Raw genomic sequence first — 25419 nt, forward strand, 5'->3', positions numbered from 1 at the left:
TTCAGAGCATTCATGAGCTCTTTTTATTTCATAAAACTAAAGCTTACAGATTCTCAACTCATAACCATTCAGAGAGACAACCACAAAAAGTGGATTAATAAAACCCAACAGGCTTCCAGGCCTCCAAAATTTCTCGAACATAAAGTACAAAAAAAGATAGCACATGTTACATTACAGTCTTGCTGACTTTCACACCATCATAAAAAGTGAACAAACACATTCAGTAACTTCAGGCGTACCATTAAAAAGATACCAGTAAGTGCTCCAGTTTTCTGTACCATACAACTTTATTTCAGTCACATTTCAGTCATATCTTTCTAGGCAATGTATCCAAAATATTTGACTCAAGCATACCTTTAGACTGCAAATATACTGAAATAGGACATCAAGTCTTCCCTACCTAAAAAAAAAAACCAACAAAAAACCAAAACCATTAAGTTTCAGGTCATATTATAAAAAGTAACCATGTGGAATGTGACAAGTCATAATGTGAAATCAAAGTGCTTTATTCCCACAGCACAGAGAGACATGAGTGGTTATCCAGCCATTCTTTTGTATATCTCAAACACCAAAAGAGATATTTGCTCTGTTGCACTCCACCTTGCAAAGACCTTTGGATCATTATGGTGAAATTTCATTAACTGACAGCTAAACAGTATCAGTGGACCAGCAATTTCACTTTGAAACTTCAAATAATGATATAAATGAGGCATCTTTTGATCATTTTTCAAGTTCCCTTAATAATTTGCAAAGTTCTACTGTATTATGTAACATTATATTCCAGTTAATCTCTTAAAATCCAAGGTATGCTCTATTCAAAACCCTAAAATTATTTCCCTGTAACCCAATAGCTGTCTAAGACTTGGCATTTTTGTGCAATTCTTTGCTATTTGCATGCGAAGAGAGAAACACTTCACCCAACAGCCTGTATGAAAGAACCATAAACTCTCAAAGCAGAAAACAACTTTAATAAGGTTTGGACATCAGTAGTTGTGTGGAATATGTGCTCAATTCAGATGTGCCCATACTGAAGAATACTCATGTTCTAAGTGTTCAGTCAGAAAACTTCCCTCCTACAGAAGTCTAAAAACCTACTTATCTTGCAGAGGAAAGTTTAAGACTTAGGCATCTAATTATCTTTTCTGTTACAACAGAATTAGCTCTACATCATAATATGTATGATTAATCTTCCCTTTTTCAGACATCCCACTGTACAGGTGTACAGTTTAAACAGGGAGGACTGAGGGAAAATTTCTGGTCCTGTCCCACAGACATAAAGGAAAAGCGCTTTGCAAGACTGATTTTATCCATTGCATTTGAGGCAACCAACCCAAAATGAAGGCACATGAAATCTGTAACATTATAGCTTATAAATTGTAAACTAAAGCTGAACCTCTCTATCATTTCTAGTCTTTTTGCACAGAAGTAATGACCAGCACCTATGCAGAGGTTCTATATTATTTTTAATGCAGCTTTTTCCAGAAATAGTTAAGTGTCACTTGCATGCCTGTGCAAACACTGTCATTTATTAGGTCTTGACATGAAGTGCAGAAACTGGTTGTTATCTGCATGGAAAGTCTGATGCCAATGCATCAGTAGCACTTCCTTCCCGTCGCTACAAGAAATATAAGTCACTAGCAACAGCCACAGAGACCTGGCTGTTATCTCAAAAGTGCACACTCCCTGCAGCAGTTTTCCTGTGAGGTGCTCTACAGCTTGTGGCATGCATTTAATCAGTGTTTCAAATTTGGATTTTAACATGTCAAAGCCTATCTACTTTTGGTTAGCTACAGGCCAGGCACGCACAATGCATCATAAGGAAGCCAACTCGAAACGTGCTTTGACAGATGCTGCATTGAAACTGGCCATACTTTAACCACTAAACACAGATGAGCTGCTACACTGAGCAGCATTCAGGATCCGGGATCAGCTCAATACCTCAGCTCTTAAGGAAAGCTGAATATGGATATAAATCGGCCTCCTAGATTTCACTGGAACTGCTGCCTTTAAAGCAGAGAAACAAGATTCAAGGTTTCCGAAAGCTTTAACAGACGGATAGGCTCGTCAATCAGATTAAGACTTACTAGGCTGTCAAACAACAGTTCAAAGCCTTGGCTATCACTTCTCTAGAAATATAGGTTTAAAAGAACTCAAACACCACTGCCACCACTTAACTAGAATATGTAATTATGCTTCATTCAGAACAATAAACAGGGATTGGGTTTTGGAGTTCTAGTTTTTCACCCTATGCATGAATTCACACACCTTCCTTTTTTTTTGTTTTCTTCCCCTTTTTTCTCTATTTCCGCACAGTGTAAATTGATGGGATTGGCACACGAATTACCAGCGAACACAGACCTGTAGCTATTACATTACAGAACCATATTAGAGTTTCATGAAGATTTCATGCAACGGTGTCTGTGCTCTTTTATTCTAAGAGAACGACTTTCACAGGTAACACATACAACACGATTTTCTGATTTTAAATGCAGTGAGTTACACAAAGAACATTAACAAGAATTGACCAGACTTAATAACTGGAACTGCGCTAGGTCTGGCACTTGAGAATTCACAGTGATTAAAATAAAATTGCCTTGCCTAAGACAAAACATAAGATACCAAATATATATAAAAACTCTTTGCTTCTATTATCTTGTATTAGTATTCCAACAGCGATAAGCAAGTTCAGTAGTACCTCAGACAGCAAAGACTTCTGCACATGGTTAACTTTATTCATTGCTTGCAGTGCAATGGATTATTATTTTTTAAAATAATGTATTCATGATGTCAAATCAAGCAATTTTCAATGCATAAAGTCAACACAGGCTCAACTCTTTGATGGATTGAAGCTTGGATTCTGACAGGAAACCATTCTGTACCATCTCATTTTGTGTACCCAACTCCACACTGTGCCAGGTGGTATTGCTGTTAAAGAGAAACTTAAGGTATACTCGTATATTACTGAGGTGTTCTTCTGCCATAGCAAGTTGTTTGCTGATAGTTTATAGTACCGGTTGATAGTGTAAGAGTAAAGCATTTGCACTTTTCTTTCCCCCATTCACTTCACTAATCCTAGTAGAGCCACTAACACAGGTTTACGATCCCAAAGCCTGCTTTTAGAGAGAAAGGAGCACAGCTTTTAAACACCCCAGTGTTTCTCTACCCACCCACTGCCTCCCATTTCAGCTCTAAGGGCCCGACTGGAGCAGCTGCTCCCAGGAGCTGTGAGCTCCCCGAGCCCTGCTGGGCTCACTGACCGCACCGAACTGGGAGTTAAAGCAAGATACTCAGGACCCTTCTGGGCAGAGTCCACGAGTGTAGGCGAGAACCCACTCGTACGTGCCTCACCTTCTGTGCTACACCTGAGGGCACTTTGGTCCGTGCATCCACCTCCCAGACCTCCCGCTCCCTGGCCTTATCCAAACACATTGGACTTTGGCCTGAGCTTGAATGACGATTTCAGGGATTTCTCCTCATGCTCTTCCTCCTCAGCGTCACCGCGAAAGGAGGGCGTGTTGTGGATGATCTGAGTCCTGAAGCGGATCTTATTAAGCCGAGGCTTCATCCGTCCGCTGCCAGAGGCTTTCCTGGTCATCTCCTTGCCTTTGCCCGGCACCGCTGCCCCATCCGTACCTTCAGCTTCCTCCCCAGTGCCGTGATGGTGGTGGGAGAGCCGGTAGTTCATGAGATTAGATGGCAACACCTTGGAGAGTCTCCAGCGCCCGCTCCCATTGCCAGCATTCCCTTCCTCCTCCTCCTCCTCCTCCAGGGCCCCCACGAGGTTCCGCATGTCCCCCGAGGTGCCCTGCTGCAGGTACTGCGCGGCCTTGCGCCCGCTGTAGTCGCGGATGTCCACGTCGGCGTCGTAGGCTCCCACCAGCAGCTTGACGACCTCGGCGTGGCCGTGCATGGCGGCGATGTGCAGCGCCGTGTGCCCGCCGCTCGTGCGGGCGTTGATGTCCACGGGCAGCCCGTGCCGCTGGGCGAAGTTGACCAGCGTGGCCAGCAGCTCCTGCCGCCCGTGCTTGGCGGCCCAGTGCAGCACTGTGAAACCGGTGATAAAGTCCCGCTTGCAGAGCAGCGCCGGCTCGCAGCTCAGCAGCCCCTCCAGGCTCTCCCATCGCCCGTCCGAGGCCGACAGCATCCAAGCGTGCTCCAGGGGGTCCAGTGCCACGGAGCCGGTGGTGCTCCCCTCTTCCTCGGCGGAGGACGAGGCCACTGAGGCGCTGTCCGAGTCGCGGCCGCGGCCCCCGCCGGGGAGGGCGCCGCGCTTCAGCTGGGGGGAGCTGCCCCGCGCCGCCTCCCGCAGGCTCCGCCGGCCGCCGCCCTGCGCCGCCGCCCCGGGCGCTCCCTCCGCCGCCCCCGCCTCGTCCGTCGCCGGGGGCCGCCCCGGGCCCGTCGCTATCGCGGTCTCCTCGCCGCCGCCGCCTTCGCCGCGCCCGGGCGGTGGCCCCCGCCGGGAGCCCCTCCGCTGGCCTCCAGCCACCGCCGGGCTCGGCCGGAGCGGCTCGCCCCGCTGCCCCGGGGGCTGCGGACGGCTGCCGGCATCCTCGCCTGTTGCCGGCGGCGTCTCCTCAGCACCCGCCTGTGGGGAGGGCGGCGGGCTCGGCTGCTTCGCGCTGTTCTCCGCCGCCGGCTCCTGCTCCCCGGGGGTCAGGGGGGCGGCGGCGGCGGCCGCGGGGAGCTCGGGGGCGCAGTACCGGCGCCGGAGGTGCACGTACTTGACGCCGGTGCCGGGCTCCTGGCGCACGGTGGCCACTGCGTTGACCAGCTCCTTGAAGCGATGCCGGGCGGCGGCGCGGCGGGAGGGCTCCGCGGGATTCAGCCAGTCCCGGAAATGCTCCAGCAGCTCCGCGTTGCGCGCCCGCCCGCCCCGCGCCGCCAGGAACCGCACCACTGACTCCTGCTGCAGCTCCGCCGGCTCCGCCATCGCCGCCGCTACCCCATCGCGCCGCCGGCGCTCCTACTGCTGCTACTGCCGCTACTGGTGATGGTGGCAGTGGTGGTACGGGCGCGGCAGAGCCGCCGCTGCCCGAGCCCCTCCTCCCGGCGGCAGCATGCCCGGCAATCACTGCCGCGGCGGCGGCACCGCGCCGCCCTCCGGCCGGGAGGCGCCCGCTAGCAGTGCCCGCCCCGGCGGCGGAGCCGCGGCCGCATCCCCTCCCCGCGCTCCTCCCCGCCGCGTGGCTCTGCCCTTCGGCGGCAGTTTTGGCCGCGTCCTTCTCTCTCTACTCTTCTCCCTCCTTCTGTGTTTCTCTGGCGGGGCTATGGCCGCTTCCGATACCGACGAGCACCTGGTAAGTCCCCTCCGCGGTGCAGGGAGCGGCTGGTGAACAGCCCCTGTGCCGGGGGTGAGCCCGGCGCGGCTGAGGGGACGGAGGGGAAGGAGGGGCCCGGCAGCGCCGGCACCAGGAGGGGAAGGAGGGTGGCGGTCGCACCGTGCGAAGGAAGAGGTGGAAGTGCTGCCCTCCCTGTGGGGCGCCGGGCGCTGCCCCTGGTCCGTGCCGGGCGCTGCTGAGGGCCGCGTCAGGGTGCGGGTCGGGTTAGCGGGGGAGATGAAGGCTCCTTCTTCACGCTAGTTCCCGGAGCTGTCAGGCTTTTAGAACACTTGTTAAAGGAACTTGTGTTCAGGTGTCCCTCTTCCTAGTGCTCCCCTGGCGTATCGCGTATTTCAGGTAATAAGTTGAATCTTGTGTATTGAAGAGTTACTTCTGTGTAATGGCAAAGCTGTCAGCTTTATGTTCTGAAGACATTGAGCCCGTCCACGCGACAGTGCTGGAGCGTCGTTCCCATGCCTGTAGGTAGTAGTGGAGAACTCGGGGCTCAGGAGGAGTCAGATCTGGGGTGCCCATGGGCACGTTCATGGGGGGATGTCCACGGGCGCCGCATCCTTCCCAGCACCTCGGCGGGGGTGCCGGGACCCTCACCCCCTGCAGAATCACACACTGGGTACGGTTTTCTTCGAGTTTTGGAGGGCAAATTTCTGTGACATCTGCAAATCCAGTAGCAAGCTAGTTTCTTGCTTAGACTGCTAGTCTGGTTCAGCAGAGGCTTACGCAGAGCGATGCATGTAGTCTGAGACTTAACTTTTTTGGTAAGGGATGGTGTTGCACAGTTTTGGTCAAAAATATGTGGTAAATTTAAAAGATTGCTATTTTTTTTTAGGTTTTTTTTCTGAAAGAAATAATATTTTTTAAATGTTACACAGTCTCAGCTTATGTTTTTTTCATGCTGTTTTTGATGGGCAAGACAACTTTATATAAACCAAAATATTTGATTAAATCATAGAATCTTAGAATGGTTTTGGTTGGAAGGGATCTCAAAAAGATTGGTCCCAACCCTCTTGCTCTGGGGCAGGGACAGTTTCCACTAGACCATGTCGCTCAGAGCCCCATCCAATTTAACAATTCTGAAGAAATCTAGACACATTAGTTATGCCACCAACCTTTAAGAATGGGGTTGGGGGAAGGAATGAGGTGTGAGTTAGGTGATATTTAGGTGATATCAATTAGGTGATCAACTAGGTGATATTTTTTTTTCTTTTAGAAGTAGTAAGAATGTAGATATCCTGTGGTCAGTTTTGTGGACTTTGTCTCTCTGCTATTGTCTAACAAATAAGCAGAGAAATTGACACCCGATGTCCGTGGAAAATTTCAGAGGGAAAAATGTGGCTACTGCTTTTCTATTAAGATAATGCTTCAGTTGCTGTCAGGTGGAATAGGTTTACACAGTGATTCTTGTGTAAGGAAGGGGTGTCCTGAATAAGAGCTCGCTGCTTGGTAGGCACCAGCAATTTACACACTCAGACAAGCTACTTCTATTTCTTTATTCTAGTTTGTGCAAAGTGGGGTGCTAGGTGATGACCCACAAAATGCTAGCTGCCCAGTCATCAAAACTACATATATAGATTTTAGCAAACAATGAAATCAAGGGTCACTGGCATCTAGTTGCATAGTTTTCTTAATTAGTGTTCTACCTTCTGTTGGTTAGTGATTCTCTGGTTTGTCATGCTAATTAGTTCACATTCGCAGTTTTTCTCTTCTTTTGAGTTGGTGGTCTGTGAGTCGGTGGTCACAATCTCCTGCTAAAATTTCCTTGGAGCTGAGTCAGTTGATTTCAGCATAGTTGCTGAGTTGACTTTGTTAGTTTCTTCCTTACATTGGATGTTCTGCCAAATGTCCTTGTGGCCCATACATTTTGCATTTTTTGTGTCCACTCTCATTAGCACATCCTTCTCCCCAGGCTTTGTTAACCTCCTCCAGGTCTGAGATCATCGAGGCATGTCAAGTCCTAAGCCATAACAAGGCAATTCTGCTGACAAAGTAATGTATCTTTCCAACATCTGGACATCAGAAGGGAATAAATTTATTCCTGTGAGGGTTTTTTAATTTTGAGAGTTACAGATGGCAGTGCAGAGGTCGGGATTTAGGCTGAAGGTGAAAGGCTTCCCTTCTGCAATCACACTGAGCCTCTTGCACTGGCTTTTGGTGTGGAGCTGAGTGGTTTGTGTTAGAGGAGCTGAGTTATCCTAGTGGCAATCGAGGTGCTTTGAGTAACAGACTGAGTAGCTGGAGTTCATAGATGTGCAGCCACTCTGTCTCAGATGCACTTGTCTTTAAATGGACAGGAAACTGACAGTTCTCAGTGTTTCTCAGCACTTTTTAATAGTAATTTTCTTCTGGTAGAATGACTTGAGAAATTTTGTTTTCTGATGCGCTTTGAATGCGTTTTTTTTTTAATAGCCCAAAGATGTAATATTTTCTTTTTAAACAGTTCACTTTGCATATGTATTTTTCCTCATATTAGTCTAAAATGGAATTATCTAATTAGAGGAATCTAAAATGAGAATTAGTGCAGTGCAGTCTGTAAGCCCATACAAGGAAGTCCTGTTCAAGTAAAGAAGAGGATGAGTATATGCCATGAGGAATATCCATATCCTTCTAGCTACAAGAATTCTGAGACTTGCTATGCATACTTATTAGAAAAGGTGTCACTTTAATGGGCTTTTAAGTGTTAAATTTAAAAATTTCTTACTATTGACCATGTGCACATTCACATGGAAACAGTAATGGTTTCCAATTCCGTGTGGATTGGAAATATAAGAGAAAGAATGGACTTGTCACCATTTCTACTTCTGATATGTAGTGTTTGTTTAAAAATACAGTTCATTTGTGTGGATCAAGATATTTCCTTTTATATTATAGTGTGCTCAAGATATTTCCTTATGCAAGGAAATTTCCTATGATCAAGATATTTCCTTATGCATTTTAGTGTGCTCACTGCCTTGATGACATGGTTCTAGATTGCTAACTCATGTTTGAAAAGGAATGTGCACCTTTAGATATTTCTAATGAAATAGATATAAAGCTGTCTCAGAGTTCTGGTGCATGTAATGGGTGTAGATAGTGTTTTAGTTGACATTAATAGCAATTTCAGTTCCAGCTCCTCAGAATGAGTTCCATTTGGTAATGCATACTTTCCTCTGATTATGCTTTCTATTTTGAATTCTGGTGCTTAGATTTTTTTAGTACGTTTTCCTAATTTCTAAGCAAACCAACTGTGATCTATTTTCTCCCTACAGTTTGCATTTTCAGTTGGACTTGTCTATTTTATTTCATTCATGTTTCATAAGGTTGTTTGGTTTGGGGTTTTTTCCTTTTTTTTTTTTTTCTTTTAAGCCTTCAAATTGTTCTGTAAAGTAAATTGAAATTTTTCCTCTAATCATGGACGAAAGCTCATTTGACAGGTCTTTTTTTCAAACTTTGGCTTTTCTCCATTGCATGTGAAATCATAAGGAATGAGTTTTAGCTTTCTAGTAGAATTTTTATTGCCATTGTTAACTGATATTTTAAAATTATTTTTCTCTAGCAAAATGTTGGCTGTCGAACTTTGTCCTTGTCTGCACATGTTGGGTTTGATAGCTTACCTGACCAACTGATCAGGAAGTCCATCAAGCATGGCTTCTGCTTCAACATTCTTTGCATTGGTGAGTAGTATCTGCGTGCCTAAAGGCTTTAGTGGCATACCCGTCTTAGGAAGTGACTGGAATTTAAATCCACTTGTGGTGTTAAACAGTTTCTTTAATGTTAAGCATGAACTGTAATTCCACCCCTTCTCCCAGCTTTCTTTATTTGGGTTTGTATGTAGCATTTTCCTAAACAACGTGAAGTCCAAAAAATGTTGAAAATGTATGCCAGTCATTTATTCATTTATCAGCAGCCTTTTGGATTTTTTTGAGTAAACGGGGCTTACACCTGTAACAAAGAGCTTCAGATTAAAAAACTTCTAAAATTCCAAGGTGATATTACTGAAATGTTTCTATACTTATCAAATGTTTTGCTCTAATATTTTACCCTTGTTCTTAAAAGATGTTTGTTGAATCTCTGGTTTCACAGCTAGGTACTTAACTTTTAAAAATCTATAGGAAGTTAATTCAGACTTTTAAAGAAACCAAAGTGTCATGACACTCTTCAGCTCATTACTCATTAGCCGATAATTTACCCTTATACGTAGGATGAAAAAATAATGAAAATATATTTAGTGTTCACTAGAAGAATGCACAAATGCGCAATTTTGCTCAGAGAAATCAGTTGAGTTTTTGTGTACACTTTCTATGATTATTATGTATGTATTGGATGTGAAAAACCCTTCTGTTTAACTTTAGGGGAAACTGGAATTGGAAAATCAGCCTTGGTGAGCAGTTTGTTTAACACCGATTTTGAGGACTCTCCATCAACACATTTTCTGTCAAGTGTGCGACTTAGAGCCCAGACTTTTGAACTCCAGGAAAGTAATGTTCTTTTGAAGCTGACAGTTGTAAAAACAGTGGGGTTTGGTGACCAGATGAACAAAGCAGATAGGTAAGTGCCCTCTTGTCACTGTTATGCTGAAGTTTTGGTCTTAAGTGCAAGTTGATTTTACTTTGGGCTTTTGTAGTAAGTGGTTGTCTTACATGTATTCCAAGTAGATGGTTAACTGTTTTCCCTGTGTGCCAAAGTAAACACATTGTTCTTCTCATGTAAGAAATTATTTTATAATTCAGATGAACTCTGCCCCTTGCTTTATGAAATCTTTTCTTTCTTAATCTTTTATAAATGTGTGCATATGCAGTAGTTTCTTTTGGGGTGGAGAAAAGCAGGGAGTTCAATGGGTGGGTTTTTAAACAGCTAAGCAGATTATAAAGTACTGCAGATTATATAGATTAGATCTACAGGGTTTTTAACAATTTCATTGTAACTTGTTGAAGACCTTAAACTGGAAGTTTAATCCTGTGAATTACTGAAGGCCTTTGTGTTTTGTGGCGGTCAGCTTAGTCAGAAGATGTAGAGGCAACACACTGGTGTCTTTCAGAACTTTTTTTGAGTCTGCTTTTGTGACTTTTTTACAGGACTGAACTGTCTCAGCAGATTTTGTTTCTTTCAAGGTAATTGTAAAGGATTTGTGCCATGTGAGTACCTAAATGGTGGTACTCATATAATAAAAGGTTAGAGAGTCACGTTAAGATTATCATGACAGCTGTGGCTCATGATATGACTGGATAATAGCTGCTGGTGGTGAATTGGATGAAGGAGATGCAAGTAGATACTAGTATAGCTATTACAGGTCTTGATGTGTGGTATAGGAGGTGCCTTTTTATCCTTTTGATTTTGTGTGTAACACCTGCTTCTGGATTTCGATAGTGTTTGATCTGGTTTGTAAACTTTGTGGAGCAGAAGAAATGTAAGGGTGCACTGTTTCTACATCTAGCAAAACTTTCTTTTTGAAAGCACATTAGACTCTGGTTTTAGGTAGGATAAAGTATATTTAAACTGTACTTACTATAAATCGGATTTTTATTCTTTAACATTTCTCATTTTAGTTTTTGTCTATTGTTTAAGAGCTCTTATGTACAGTACTTCAGATGATAAAGTTCATCCTGTTTCTTGGTACTATTAGTTACATATTCTTTCTTTTCTTGTATTGTACCTAAGAGGTTGTTGTATCTTCCTTATGTTTAAGAGTTCTGCATTTGCACAACTTAATTGCAAAATTTTAAAAACATCACTTGGGAAGTTTGTTATAATCATAATTAACTTTATATAGTTTTTTTTTCACTAATAGTAGTAGCTAGGAAATATTTTGTTTGTATTAGATGCACAATTCTTTTCTGAGTAGGTTTTCAGAAATTAGGATTACTCTGTACACATAATTTTCTGCCCTACCTTAGCAGCCTTTTGACATGTAAAGCAAAAATCTGCAGAACAATACAAGAGAATTCCCTTCTTAGTCTGTCTCTGTTTAGGAGTAGCTAATATCTGGTTGTTAAATTTTATTTCCTACAGCTATCAGCCAATAGTGGATTATGTAGATGCACAATTTGAAGCCTATCTCGAGGAAGAACTGAAAGTTATACGTTCTTTATTTAGCTACCATGATACTCGCATCCATGTCTGCCTCTATTTCATTTCACCTACAGGCCGTTCTCTAAAAACCATAGATTTGTTAACTATGAGAAGCCTAGACAGTAAGGTAAGACTTGGAAACAGTTCCAAGAATTTGTCTTACTTTCTAAAGCATCTTGTAACTTTTAGGTCCACTACCACGTTTCAGATCTCTATCGATGAATTTGGTTTAGTAATTTTTTTTGGTACTGATATACTTTAAGTTCCAAATAAATGGGCTCTGCACGTAGCTTGCAGTTCATCATTTGTTTATTTACAAATCAAAAAGAGAGAGACGTATGGCAAGAACATTGAAAAAAGAATCACAACAAAGTTAAAAAAATACTAAGAAAAGTAGAACCACACCAACTTTACTTTAAATAAACCCTAAGCATAGTAGGGAGATTGGATAGGGTACCTTCTGTAAGCACTTTACTATTTCTAATTAAGCTTGTTTCTAGTTTTGGGACTGCTGGAAAGTTGGTATCCAAAAAGCTCTGCAACACTGAAGATCTTTGTTTTTGGATAACCGAAGAGGCATGAAGAGCCATGAACAGAACACTCTGCCAATGTGGCTTTTTCTGTGATAGGCTGCAGTAGTGTTTTAACATATTGATTTGTTTAGAAAGCTTTGAAATAGCACTTTCTAGTGAAATTACTTGCATTTTCTAATTCCTTAACTTTCTTCCTGTAATGGAACTGTGTGAAGCTAAATCTTTAACCTATTTTAAGAAACCTTATATTATTTGGATTTAATTTGTTGAAATGTTGAAAATTTTGAAAACTTAAATGCATTTGCTGTGCCTTTCGCCTTTTTCTTTGTGCTGTACTAGAGCCCCTCCCACTAAATTTTCTTCCTGCATTTTCTTGTTTCAGAGAAGTTTTTCCAAGATAGCAAGGATTAAATCAGCTCTCTAGTCCACATTTGTGTTTGATAAGCCCATTTGGGAATTTTGTTACTTTGTGGATGTATTTTGCATTCTGAACTTCTCAATAGCAGAGAAGGGAAGGTATGGTGGTACAAAGGTAGGGGAGAGCACATTTCTGTGTGCTATGTTGTTGGTTTCTAGGTTGTGCCTGCTCTTTACTGAACTTCCTTTAAAACAGTGTTTCTTTCAAAAGAAAAGGATATAGATCTTCGAATTCCAGCATCCTAAGGAAATACTTCCATCAGGATAAACCAAAAGTAATTCTGCTTTGAGGAATTTTGGCTTCTAGCCATCTTCTGCAAAAAATTTTAATTCTGCTTTGGCACAGAGAGAGCATAAACCACATGTAACTCTGTTGTTTTATCCCTTTGCAATGGATTCTTTCTGATCTTACTACAGAAATATCCATATACACACAGAAAGAGTTATGTGCTTTAACTGTAGTTTTGTTTGCATCTTGTTGTGGAGCATGTTTGTGGTGCTTTTAGTACTGCATTCTCCTAGTGGCAGTTAAGAACTTGGAATTTCCCAGGATGTGGGAGTCCCTGGGTGTATTCACTGAGTACAGGATTCCATAAAGAGAAGATGGTACAGCCACATGCATCCATCAAATGTGTAAATCTATGTGGAAAGCTGTCTTGAGTTTCTTCCTGAATCCACTGCAGTGTACACTGTGTACTTTTGTTACAGTCTGCTGCTACAAAACAATAGCAGATTACACAGCTCAGAGGTACAGAGGGTTCTTGGGATAGATCAGGTTCATCCTGTACTCTGCAGTCCTTGAAGAAAAAACAGAGTATCTATGGTCAGTTTGTTTTTCTCTATTATGGATTGGATGACTAGCTAAAAATTTGGACTCTAGCATTTAGACACTGGAAAATCCTATAGTTTCTATAGTTTTGCTTAGGATGGCATCACTACAGACAAGCCAGGTTTCATTCACAGACAAAGGGATCTTTTCCTGTACTCTTTCTTCCTGGAAATAGTGATTATTCAACTAATAGCCCTGCAGTTTTAATTCATTCTCACAGAATTGTATGCAGGTTATGGTTAAGTCAGTAAAGTACCTTGGGGATTTAGGTTTTTTCCCTTCAGAAAGAATCTTCAGAAATTTTTATATTGATTCACAGAGATACACTTAAATCAGCCTGCTCTTGCAACCAACAATGATTTCAATTACATGTATTTATTTTCCTTCTTTGTGGCTTATCTAAAGCCAAAGTTAAGTTCATGCTTTTCAATTTTTATACACTTGTGGTGATTTAATGTCAATGTTGATAGCTGTAATCACAGTTTCTGATGATTTTTGTGTTTTACTGTTCTTCTTGGTAGACTTTCTCTGCTATTTGTTTTCTGTTTTCTAAGAAAAATTCTCTCCTAATTAGTGAGTGCTTGAAAAACATTCACGTTGAAAAGACAACTTTCATGTTGAAAAAGAATAGAGGTTAATTGAATTCTGAGGACTCTGTGTTCCATCCATTTTTAGACCTACATTGGAGAAAAACTATGCTGTTGTCCCTCAGCTAATTTGATTGAAGGTGTGAATTACTCCTAGTGTAACAGATTGTTTATACAATTCTAAATGAGTTCAGTTATTAGAAAAATAAATCCCATAATTTTATTTGATTTTAGATATTTTACCCCATATATGCTTAGATCATGTATGCTACACAATTAAGGACTATCATCAGGTAATCTTGGAAGTCATACTTCAGAGCTGGCTTGCTTCTTTTTCTTTGGGACATTTTGCTTAAGACAGAAGTCTTATTTGAAAAATATCCATTTTGAATCTGTTCTTGACATTTAGGCATTTCCATTCAGGCAGAATATTCAGAAGAATAGAAAGTGTGTATGTTGTTTTGGTTTTTTTTTTTCCTCTCCTTCCTTTTTGCATCTGTGATCAAGGAACTCTATAAAACACTTCATCTTTTGAAATCCAGTAGAGTTGTGTATGTTGTTCGTTCTAAATATTGGAAAATTCATGATTTACATTTTTTTTCCATTTGGGTATTCATTATTTCCATTTAGTTCCAAAAAATGTGTATTTTGGGAGTGATGATAGTATTTGTAAGAAAAAATTGGCATCTATTGCTTCCAAGTTACTGCCATCACTATTTTAGGAAATAGGGCAGTTTAATAGAACTGAATTCTGTGTTCTGAATAATTAGTGTAAGGACTGGTGAGCAAGAAGCTTTTGCCTGTGTTACTCCTCTGCTCATGTCAGATGCTGGAGAAACTGTGCTGCAGTGGTGAGGTGAGGAAGATGTAGCTGAAAGGAGCCCAAGGAAGAGGCTCAGGGGTAGGCAGGGTTTGGCAGCCAGCTTCCTTTTCTTTCTGTATTTAGACTGCCAGCTTTCATTTAACACCTGAGCCATGTCCCCTGCTGCTATAAACTAAACAATCTATTTTTTTAACAGAGATATAAATACTTAATGGCATTTAGTTAATAAGTAGGCATTGCTTGCGTTTGAGTACTTCGCTCTATGAGACCTCCCTCTTTGCTCTTAGAATCAATTACTTTTAAGGGAGTATATTAAATAATTGGTTGCTAGTTAGTTAAATGATGCCCATGAGAATATTTTTCATTGTTTGTGAAAATTTGATATCAATTGATGGAAAGGTTTGGACTGCAGAGGAAGTTTTAAACAGCTAATTAAAAAACAATTCTATTTACAAAAGTTGCCACCTCGAAATTGAAGTCTCACACATTTCACATAATTTATGTCATTCATAGGTGAACATTATACCAGTTATAGGCAAAGCGGACAGCATTTCTAAAACTGAGCTGCAAGAGTTCAAGAAGAAAATAATGAATGAATTAACTAGCAATGGCATCCGAATATACCAGTTTCCTACTGATGATGAAACTGTTTCTGAGATTAATACCATCACAAATGTAAGTAAATGACAAAAATATTGATATTTCAGTGCTAAAACATCATTCTCTAATGCTGATTCGTGTCACTGCTTTCACCGTTTTCTTTAAGCTTGTAAGTTTGTATGTCACCAGTTTATTCTTCTCCTTAAAAAGCTCTTATGTGTTGGGGTTTTTTTTCCCTACTTATAAATCTTCTGCCCCTCTGCTGTTGATACATGTAACAGAAAAGAGGTTCTCATGCATAAATGGTTTTTCTAATATCTGGTTAATTAATATATAATTACTATTATAGATGGACAGATTGTCTTTGCTCTTTTCCTCAACAGATACAATTTTACATCTGGTAGAGAAGATATTTAGGTGCCTTATGTCTACAACTTTCTACAATAGCAAGTCTTACACCTGCTTTTTTTCTTTTATTTAGTACTTTGTCTTGAAATTAGGACAGATTTTCTCTGGGGATGAAGAAGTGAGATGTGACTCTGGCTTATTTTCAGTTGTCCTTTTTGACTGTCCCAGAGGTAGCTGCCAGCTCTCAGCTGTGAAGCTAGATGGCTTTGCCTTGAGTGTTCTGTATTTGCTGCTCTCATGCAGCAGATGTGTGTTTGTAGGTGCACCTGACCATGTGTTTGTGTGTGGGGGTATGAAAGTGGGAACAGGAGCCAGGATGCCGGAGCCCATGGCTGTGCATTCCCTACCTCTGTTACCTGACCAGGGAGTGACAATGTGCAGCTGTCCATCAGTAACGGGTCCTTTTGCTGTGGAGAAACGTGGTGGTTTGTTACTGACCACTTCCATGCTCTGCTAGTGATTTATTTTCCAGGTAATGGTGTTTCTTTATTTGGTCAGCTGTTGTGGGTCAGCAAGCAGGCAGGCAGTGCCCAGCCTGTCTTTGTGCCAAGCCCACAGCAGTAACCACAGCACAGGCTCCAGTGTGTGTGATTCTCACATGAGTGCTATTGGGATATGAACTCTGACTGAATGTATGAGAGCAGTTTTCTGTTTGGGGCTGACATTTCCTAGGGCAGCTCAGGGTGTAGTTGGCTGCCTTTGCCATTGGGACAGACCTGCTGAATCAGGAACAACCTGCTGTTCACCAGGTCTTTGCCCCCATGTCTTATTCTGTAAAGTTCCTTTCCAGACAGCCCCCAGCGTGTGCTGGGGCATGGGCTTATTCCTCCTGACATGCAGGACTTAGCATTGCTCTCATTTCCACTTTGTGAGATGCCTGTTGGCCCATTTCTCCAGCCTGCTGAGGTTCCCCTCAACACACCCATGTGGATCTATCAACTGCTCCTTCTGCTTCTATTGTAGTTTGAGTTTTTTATCAGTAGATACTGCCTAGCTACTGATCTCCTGGGGGTAGTTTTAAACTGCTTGTTGGCTTTTCCTGAAATGGTGTTTTCCTCCCTAATTTGTTTCTGAGGTGTTTCTATGTTTTTACATAAGAGTGCTGACAGATAAGACTTAATTGGTACATCTCCTACAGGGTTATTTGCCATTTGCCGTGGTAGGAAGTATGGAGAAGGTGAAAATTGGAAACAAAATGGTGAGAGCTCGTCAATACCCTTGGGGCATTGTAAAAGGTAAAAGAATTCTTTAAAGTATCTTCATGAGCTTTTGCTGTTGAAGTATAAAATTCACCAATAATACAAGGGGCTGTTTCACTGATGCCAGGCTGATTGTATTTTGAATCAACAGTATAAGGAATTTAGCAATTAATACTTGAGGCATGCACTAACTTGTAATTTCGTCCTCACTGACGCATTCTTGGGGTCAAAGTATGAGATGGTGTATGTAGTATTTGGGCAGGTTGGGATAGTGGCAGTACCTCTAGCACTACCAAATTTCAAACATTTGTGATTGTCAGTAAAGAGGGTTAAAAAAGAGAGAAATGTGGTTGTTTTCAGCTCAAGCAGTAAATCAGGACAGGTTGAAATATGTTCACCAGTACTTACAGGTCTTCAGTACATCAGTGTGTATATTAAAAATTATAAAGAAGTATAAGAGGTATAATAAACAACAAGATATCTTTTCCTAGAAGTATATTTAGTGAACAAAGTAAGTGATGATGTTTAATGTGTATTTTGACTATTTTGCTACTTCTGCATAATAACAAAATCATCTTTTTTACTGATTAGTGGAAAATGAGAACCACTGTGACACAATAAAGCTCCGCAGGATGCTGTGCACAAATATGGAAGACTTGAAGGAGAAGACTCGTGCGTATTATGAGTCGTACAGGCGCTGCAGGCTGGAAAAGCTGGGTTGCAGAGACATTGGCCCTGAGAACAAACCAGTCAGGTAAAGGACTTGGTGTGCAGCACTTGCTTTCAGCATCCATTCACTTCACATCAACCCAATGCAGAGCAGTGTTCATACATAAAATAAGTTTTCTAAGAGGGAAAGAATAATTGAAGGATGTAGCTATTCATTCAGTTACCTTCATGGAGAAGTATATGGGTTTAAATCAGCATTCTTTTTAAAAACATGAAAGCCAGTTGTATTTCTGAAATCTTTCTCTTCTATAATACACCTGAGGACTTAAATTTTTCTGGGATAGCTTGTCTGTTTTCTTCAGGTATCTGTGCTTTACAAGCTTTTAAATTATTTTAATTATATATTAGTATTATGTTTTATTTTCTTTCTTAAGAATGTCTGATTATAAATAATAGTTTGGTTGGACTCCAGGTTCAGAAGGAACTGAAGCAAAAACTTTTACAAAATAAGTGGTTACACTGTTGACTTCCCACATTATCTGCCATAATAACAAATGTCTTAGCATTTTCAGGTCAAAAAATCTCTTGCTGGACTATAGGGAGTTAAAAGAGGATTTCAAAGGAAAGTTAAGTTATAAAGAAGGTTATAGACACTCAGTTGTTTCATGTAGTAAAGCTGCTTTCTGCAGGAAGCATTTAAATTTTTATATCCATTTTTTTTAATCTTTTATTTCCTGTTCTCTTGTCTTCCTCTTCCTTTGGGTTTTTTTTAATGCATGGGACTGTACTTTTAACTGGTCAGAATCCTGCTGGGGAAGAGCTGATGCTTTGTGAATTGTTCAAGCCTTCATGGTTTAGTGAAGCACCATTACTACATAGTTGTGGTGGGAAATATTGACTTAAACCAGGCATGAAAACAGAATAAGACTTTGCTTTAAGAACAGTTTCTCATTGTTTGAACCAAGGCACATTTGCAAATTAATCATTTAGATGATGTTGAGCTGACCTTGTATCAGTGGTCTCTTGACATTTCTCTTCACTTAACAAGAATGTAATACATCTTTTTCATAAAAAGAGAATCAAAGGTGAAAGAGGTTTAAAACCAACTGAAATTAACCATAGAATTTTCATTTGGTTTACATTTAAGAACGTATGTTAATAGCTGATGTCTTGTTATCCTTGTCTAGGGAAGATTTTTTTTTAGAGATTTGTTCATGGCAATATTGACTCCAGTACCTTCAGCTTTTCTGAAGCTCCATTTCATGGTGTACAGCCATCTCAGGATAAGAGTTAAATTATAAAAACCATCATCCATAGAAGTGTTTTCTTCTACAAACAAAGGAATTATTTTTGTAAAACCCCTACACAGTTTATCTTTTGTAAAAAGGCTGAAGTGGCAGGTTCACATCAGAATGTCCCAGTATTTTACACTTCAGAGCTCATTTACGAGTTGTCTGCTTCTTGGATATACAGAGGAGCTGAGTTCTCTCTGGTGTGTAGATTTTACATATGGCCCACTAGACGTCAGTTTTATTGAGAGAGTTTTGGCAAGAAAGTACACTCAGTAATTAGTTTTGGTAAATCAGTTCTATTGAAAATGTCATTGTTTTGGAAGGATGAGATAGATAGATAGATAGATAGATAGATAGATAGATAGATAGATAGATAGATAGATATCCCATAAGAATCTAGAAAAATGAACTTTTTCCCAGATTTACTGCAACAGGAAGAGAAAAGTAAGACTAGGATAGATGTTGTGGTTGTCCCTCAATAATGTGGCATAGTGAATGATGCTGAGGTCTGAAAGAGAAGGTGTTTGGTGTTTTGAGAGAGACATTTTATGATACTATAAAAAAGGAAGAGAATTTAGAGGATGTGTATGCAGTGTAATTAGCAGTCTAATGCAGCCTTACCCATAAGGTGCTTTATCAAGTTACTGAGGAAACAATAAAAAGTGTGATCATCAGCAATGTGATAGAAAATGTCTTTTTACGTAGAGGAAGTTCAGTGGTTCCCAGTTTGCTTGTACATTTAAATAACTTTTAGAATAGGGACTATCCAGTTGTTTTAGGCAAAACTGTGTTATTAAATTGTCATCCTCTTTGTCCTTAAAGATGTTTACAATATATACATGTGAATTCTAAGAAGTGTAGTTTTAGAGTAATTAATATTGCATAGCAGTATATGCCTGAAGATTAAAATTTCATGCTAGTTGTATAAATAATGATCAAAATGCATGTTGAGAATTCATATTTTGTGCCTGTGATGTAGCTGTCTACATATTAAATTTGATAATAACATAGATTTAGAAAACCTTTGCTAGACTTTAGTAATTGGCTGTTTGTAGCCTTTGAACAGTGACACTTGAGTAGCAAATGTGCCATGATTTTTGGCATATTGGGAAGAAACTGCCTGTGAAGTTCCTGTACTACCCTTTTGGATTTAGAAGTAGGACATTAGTTTATTCTTCCAAAGTTGTATGCCACTGCAAGGCAAAACCAGTAATTCTTGGATGTCCAGCTGCTTTATGAGAGAGGTTGTGGGCAGACATCTGTAAAGCCTTTTACTCTAACATGTGCGTAAAGCACACTTTTACATGTGTGTAAAAACATGTTGGCAAGTTTTACCTTTTTTATGGAACATGTGGAAAGAGATGGTTTCAGCATACAGCAGAAAAATATATTTGCATCTTTATTACTGGGTCTGAGAAGGGAAAATAAAGGTATTCTGAAGTGACTGTCTTGTGCACACTTTTAAAAACACCTATTCCCAAATCCTGTAATTTTGATGAAGCTATTTCATAATAACTTTTTGTTAGTTTGCAATTGCATTCTAAGAATGAAGTAGCGAAGTCAATGGATAGCAGAGTATTTAGAATGTGGTTTATGCATTTTATGCAGTATCTGTTGGATATAAAATTCAGAAGTTAATTTTTTATAGTTTTATAATTTTTTGCTACTTAAAATTGGCATTTGCATTTCTTTGTTGTTGAAAAGTAAAGATAAACTCTTTTGTGTGTGTGCAGATGGTCTGGTCCTGCCTTTTTGATGGTCCAATTATGCCCATTAGGAACATGAATTCCAGTTTCAGGTCATTCTCAGCAAGAGATAATTGCTGAGATGTTTTGAATGGTAAAATTTGGAATAATTGAAAACAGAAATCTAGACATGAAGACTGCTTCCAGGGAAACAAACTTCTAAATATACACACACACATAGCTAGTTAGCCTAGGCATTTGCAAGGGAGGAGAGGATTGCTAGTGTTTTAAAGTTGGACATTTTGTTGAGTCTGTTTTTCAATTTAAGTTGTTGCCTATGGGCACATTTTTGTTTTGCAAGAAGAAAATTGATAGACCAGGATCTGTTGAAAAAAGCTGAGGATTGATATTCAGGCTGTATGCTTGTGTGTTTAGATGTGCTGATGTTAATCATTCTCTGGGTTAGTTGTTCTTCTGTCATCATAATTGCAGTTTGTTCTCCATTATAATTGCAATTAAACATTATTGTAACATAAGCATCTTGGTTTCTCAGTATGTGGAGAATCATTCCTTGCTTTTTTCTTCCCCGAAACTGGGATATTTAGACCATGCAGCTCTTGAACTTGTTTATTTTTCAGTCTTTTTTGAAGATGATGACAGAAAACCAGGAAGGATTCAGTGACATGAAGAAGTTTTTATGTAGAGGAAGGTTGATGTGACTCTTTTCATGTCTAAGAAAAGAAACCTAACATTTGAAAGGCTGTCAGACCTTTTCCTTAACAACTCCTTGGCCATGGAGTTCATCTGACCAGCTGCAGACCTTTGCATTTGAACTAAATATTTTAACCATCTTAGAATGAGGTTGGGCCACACCCAAAATACCTGGCTTTCTTGCCCCTACTGAAAAATTGATAATTCTTTAGGTCTACCACATCCTTATTATTGCTCAATAATCAACTGAGCTAGTCGACTGAGTCAAAGCACAGTGCTGGAAATACCTGCCACTAGTTAATATTTTTTTTTCAGTTTTTCTGATATACTTTAATTAATAGTCAAATGTTCTGCAAAAAGTTACAAGTGTTACATTCAAATTTGAAAGCTTTTAAAAGTATAAGTGAATAAACTTTAAATACCTGTGTTGTTCAAAGTGCATATTGTGTTCCACTGAGAGTTAAATTAACTTGAGTCTTTATTTATGAACATAATGTGTCTGATTTGCAATTTTAGGCTTCCATGCTTTCAGTCTCGTACAGACAGAAAAACTGTCACAGCTATGCTTCTGTAGAAAGGCAGGTGGTAGTGCTGGTATGTATGATTAGTTTAGACTTTCTTCACAATCCCTTACTACAAAACCTCAGTAAGAATACATTATTTAAATAATTAGTTATAACATTTAAATTTTTTAAGTGTCTTTGTACAGAGTATTTCATTCTGGATATGTAAGCCAGAAGAATGAGAGTACCTGTGAACTTGATTTTCATAATGTGCTAAAAGAGAAGCAGTGAAACCAGTCTTCAGATAAACCAAAAAATATTTTGCTATGAGCAGTGGATGAAGTAATGAAAGGACTGGCTTAAGATGTGGTGAACTGTTTTTCCTTCCTCCCCAAATCTCCTAACACTTAAGAGTGTTTGAGCTATTGTGTTGCTGGGACGTCACACACAGAAAAAGAAATTTTGCTTTAGTTCTGTCTGGCTGATTCCCAGAACAATTCAGTCCAGGGGGAAGGGGTATTTCATGGAGTCAAGAATGGTTGGGATTGAAAGAGACCTCAAAGACCATCTAGTTCCAACCCACCTGCCATGGACAGGAATATCTTCCACCAGACCATGTTGCTCAAAGCCCCATCCAGCCTGGCCTTGAACGCTTCCACTTGAACACGTACTGGCATCCACAACCACCTGCACAGTAAATTTAAAAAATACACTTTTATTTCTTCTCTTCTTTTTATGTGTAATAGGATTATTTACTGAGTTGAGTGTCTTCAAAGTTAATCTTTTATTAATTTTAAGACAAAATTGCTTTTACCTGATAAAGTAACCTAGTCGGGGTCTAAAGATGTCCACGTGTCCATGTGATTGTAGCATGTTAACTGAGTCTAGCATTTGCTCTAGCAGCTTTATCATTCCCAAAGGCAGCATTTTATCTGTGAGAACTGACACTGTGTGCAGAAGTGTGAATAGTGTGAGATTGCTAGCACTTGAAAAACCTGTGCTGTAGCATTATTGTCTAAACTTAGAGATAGTGTGAATTAATATATCTGTGTGAAAACCATGCCCCTGTTTCATGTGGATTTAGGGATTTAGAATTTCAGAGTGACCTAAGTTATTTCACAGCTGATTAAAAGCCCCCAAAACAAGCCCAAACACAAAAGGGTAATTGTTCTGAATTTATTTTGTTGCCATGTAGTGCTTGAATAAGATAGAGTAGGAGGAATGCTCTGGCCTTGATATCTTACAAACATTGTTTGCATGTGCAATTTCAAAATGTTTCTTCTCAGATGATATTTTGATTACAAATAAGAAACTTTAAGATTGAGAAACTGCCCAGTCACCATAAATTTAAAGATAGAAGGGAGTTGTTTAAGCTTAGTGTTGCTCTAAATAATTAACTCTTTAGATTTTTTGGGTAAGTTTTTCCATTTATAAATGGTTTAAATAGAACCATTTATAACTTATAAGTGTGTACTTATATTAAAAGTATAAATCAAAGTGAAATACTTAATATACATACCTATTTATTTTACATGAGGGTGGAAGGCATGAGTTATCTGGCAAAGGACAGTAACTCATGTAAGCTGGGAAGGTCTGACTCAGCAAAACATGTAAAGAACAGCCCCAGAAAAAAGCTGGAACATTATCCAGGGTTTGAGCTGTTCTTAAGCCAAATGTCATAGAAGACAATGCTTTAGAGTTTTCAATAACCAGTAAAACAGCTGTGGTCCTCCAGTTGTGCTCTCTGGAATCATGTGACTTAGAGAAGTTTATGGTTAATGTTTTGATGGAAGAACTTGTGTCATTAAGCAGGTTTGCTTTTCAAAGGAGGTTTGGTGTGTGAAGTACATCTGTGTACAAGCTCCATTCATATTTCTTGAAAAGCAAACATTTCCCACCAGCACTGCCTGGCAGCGCTAGTATAGACTCTGAAAATGTCAAACCTCTAGTAGTTTATTCATATGAATAAATTACTAGCATCTTTTAATTTGCCATGATATATTGTGACATGAAAGAAGTATCTCAATCTCAAGTACCTGTTGTTTGGAGGGAAAAAAATTGTCTTGTGTACTGAAAAGAGAAGGGAGGTATAGATTTAAAAGTAAAGAAATGTTTGATTTACTTGCTGACTTTTTTTTTTTTTGCCAGAGATTTGCTCAATGATCTGAACTAATTTACTCCTCCTATGTAGTTTCAAATATAAGTATAGGATATATGGAGTTTATTTACTTCTGGAAGAGAGGGTTCAGGAAAAAACAAGCAGTCTTGAGGTTTTGGCTGTTGCATGTTGGGAAGCAACCCTGTGCTTTAGATGTTGAACTATTTAGGAAATTGAATTAATTCTCTATTAATGTAATTCTGCCATATTTAAATTTTGACATTAAAAAAGAGTGCTATATGTTCTGAAGATCCTGTTATTTTCTTCCATTTCATATAGGAACAATCAGTTTTTTGTTACATTAGTGCTCCAGATTAATTGTTTTTGTATGGTCCTACTTGAAGACTGAGGTTTCACAATGTGGAAATTTTGTGAAATTTTTCTGGCAATTTCAGTGTCTTAGCAGTAAGCAACTAAAAGAAGAAGCTTATGCATGTTGGAGTCAGAGAGGTATAAATCAAGTCTTTAGAACATGAAATGCCTAAAGTGTTGCATTTACTTTGAAATGTAAATTGCCCAGGAGCTGTTAGCATAAGTAATTTTACTCAGGGTTGTTTACGTAAATAAAAAAATAGAATGATAAGATGCTTGCTTCTGTTTAGGTTTCTTCTTGAATTTTTATGTGGGAAGCTGTAGAAATTAATATTTCAGATGAGTATTAATTGTTTAAATAATTTTCTAGATTGTTGGTTTTCCACACTGAACAAAGCAGAGTGCTGGAGAGTTGCTTACATTTTTGAACTTCAGTCTACAGGAAGTCATTGAGGCAAAGAGGCTGGAGTTCTGCCTTGAAGTGGAAAGAAAAGAAGAGGAGATATGGCAACGATTTGTGCAGAGAGTGAAGGAGAAAGCAGCAATGTTGGAAGAGGCAGAGCAACAGGCAAGCATGCCTGTCTGTCTTGAGTTTGTTTTCTGAGATTTGGAACAGCTAAGTTCTTCACAAAATCACTGGTTGATATTTATAATTTCCTAATATTTTGAGGACAGTAATGCATTAAATCAAAAGCAATTTGATTAGACACCAGCAAACAGGAGAATATGTTTTATGAGGAGCAGCTGAGGGAGCTGGGATTGTTTAGCATGAAGTAAAGAAGGCTCAGGGGAGAGAGAATTTATTGCTCTCTACAACTGCCTGAAAGGAAAAGTGAGTTTGGGGTTTGTCTTTTCTCCCAGTTGCTAAGTGACAACATGAGAGGAAATGGACTTAAAGTTGTGTGATGGGAAGTTTAGACTGGATATTAGAAAAACATCATCACAGAAAGGGTTGTTGAGCACTGGAGAACAGGCTGCCCAGGAAAGTGGTGGGTCACCATGCCTGGAGGTATTTAAAACACGTGTAGATGTGACATCTGGGGACGTGGTTTAAGGGTGGACTTGGCAGTGCTGGATTCATGCTTGGACTTGATCTTAAAGGTCTTTCCCAGCAGCATACATGATTCTGTGATTCTGTAAATGGATCTTGTTTTGGGAAGGCAGGAGCTTACAGTCTAAAGGCATTGGTGGGTAGCTGGTGCACATCTGTAGAGGAGGAGTTGATATCGTGAAGTAAGAGAGTGATGAATATCATGTTTGTGTTTCTTTGCCTTCTTTAGCAATGTGAGAAACACTGGTATGCCATAACAAC

At 40.0% G+C, this 25419-nt stretch overlaps 2 protein-coding genes across 2 annotated transcripts in view; one reads left to right on the top strand and one right to left on the bottom strand.

Annotated features, from left to right (window-relative positions):
* Positions 1–5071, bottom strand: SOWAHC (sosondowah ankyrin repeat domain family member C). The gene has a single exon (XM_071430726.1). It carries the CDS (start codon positions 4928–4930, stop codon positions 3416–3418), a length of 1515 nt encoding a protein of 504 aa, XP_071286827.1. The 5' UTR covers positions 4931–5071; the 3' UTR covers positions 1–3415.
* SEPTIN10 (septin 10) overlaps positions 5058–25419 on the top strand; it is a 24141-nt gene continuing 3779 nt past the window's right edge. Inside the window, 10 exon segments of the mRNA XM_071430727.1 lie at positions 5058–5153; positions 5155–5254; positions 5257–5297; positions 8869–8986; positions 9665–9860; positions 11322–11508; positions 15084–15245; positions 16717–16813; positions 17369–17531; positions 24543–24675. Coding sequence (XP_071286828.1) covers positions 5058–5153; positions 5155–5254; positions 5257–5297; positions 8869–8986; positions 9665–9860; positions 11322–11508; positions 15084–15245; positions 16717–16813; positions 17369–17531; positions 24543–24675 — 1293 coding nt within the window.

The sequence above is a fragment of the Agelaius tricolor genome, unplaced genomic scaffold (assembly GCF_023055355.1).
Source record: "Agelaius tricolor isolate 1412-34295 unplaced genomic scaffold, bAgeTri1.0.p SCAF_7, whole genome shotgun sequence".
Lineage (NCBI taxonomy): Eukaryota > Metazoa > Chordata > Aves > Passeriformes > Icteridae > Agelaius > Agelaius tricolor.

Coding starts and splice junctions, on each gene's coding strand:
- SOWAHC (XM_071430726.1), bottom strand. CDS start 4,930: ATGGCGGAGCCGGCGGAGCTGCAGCAGGAGTCAGTGGTGCGGTTCCTG.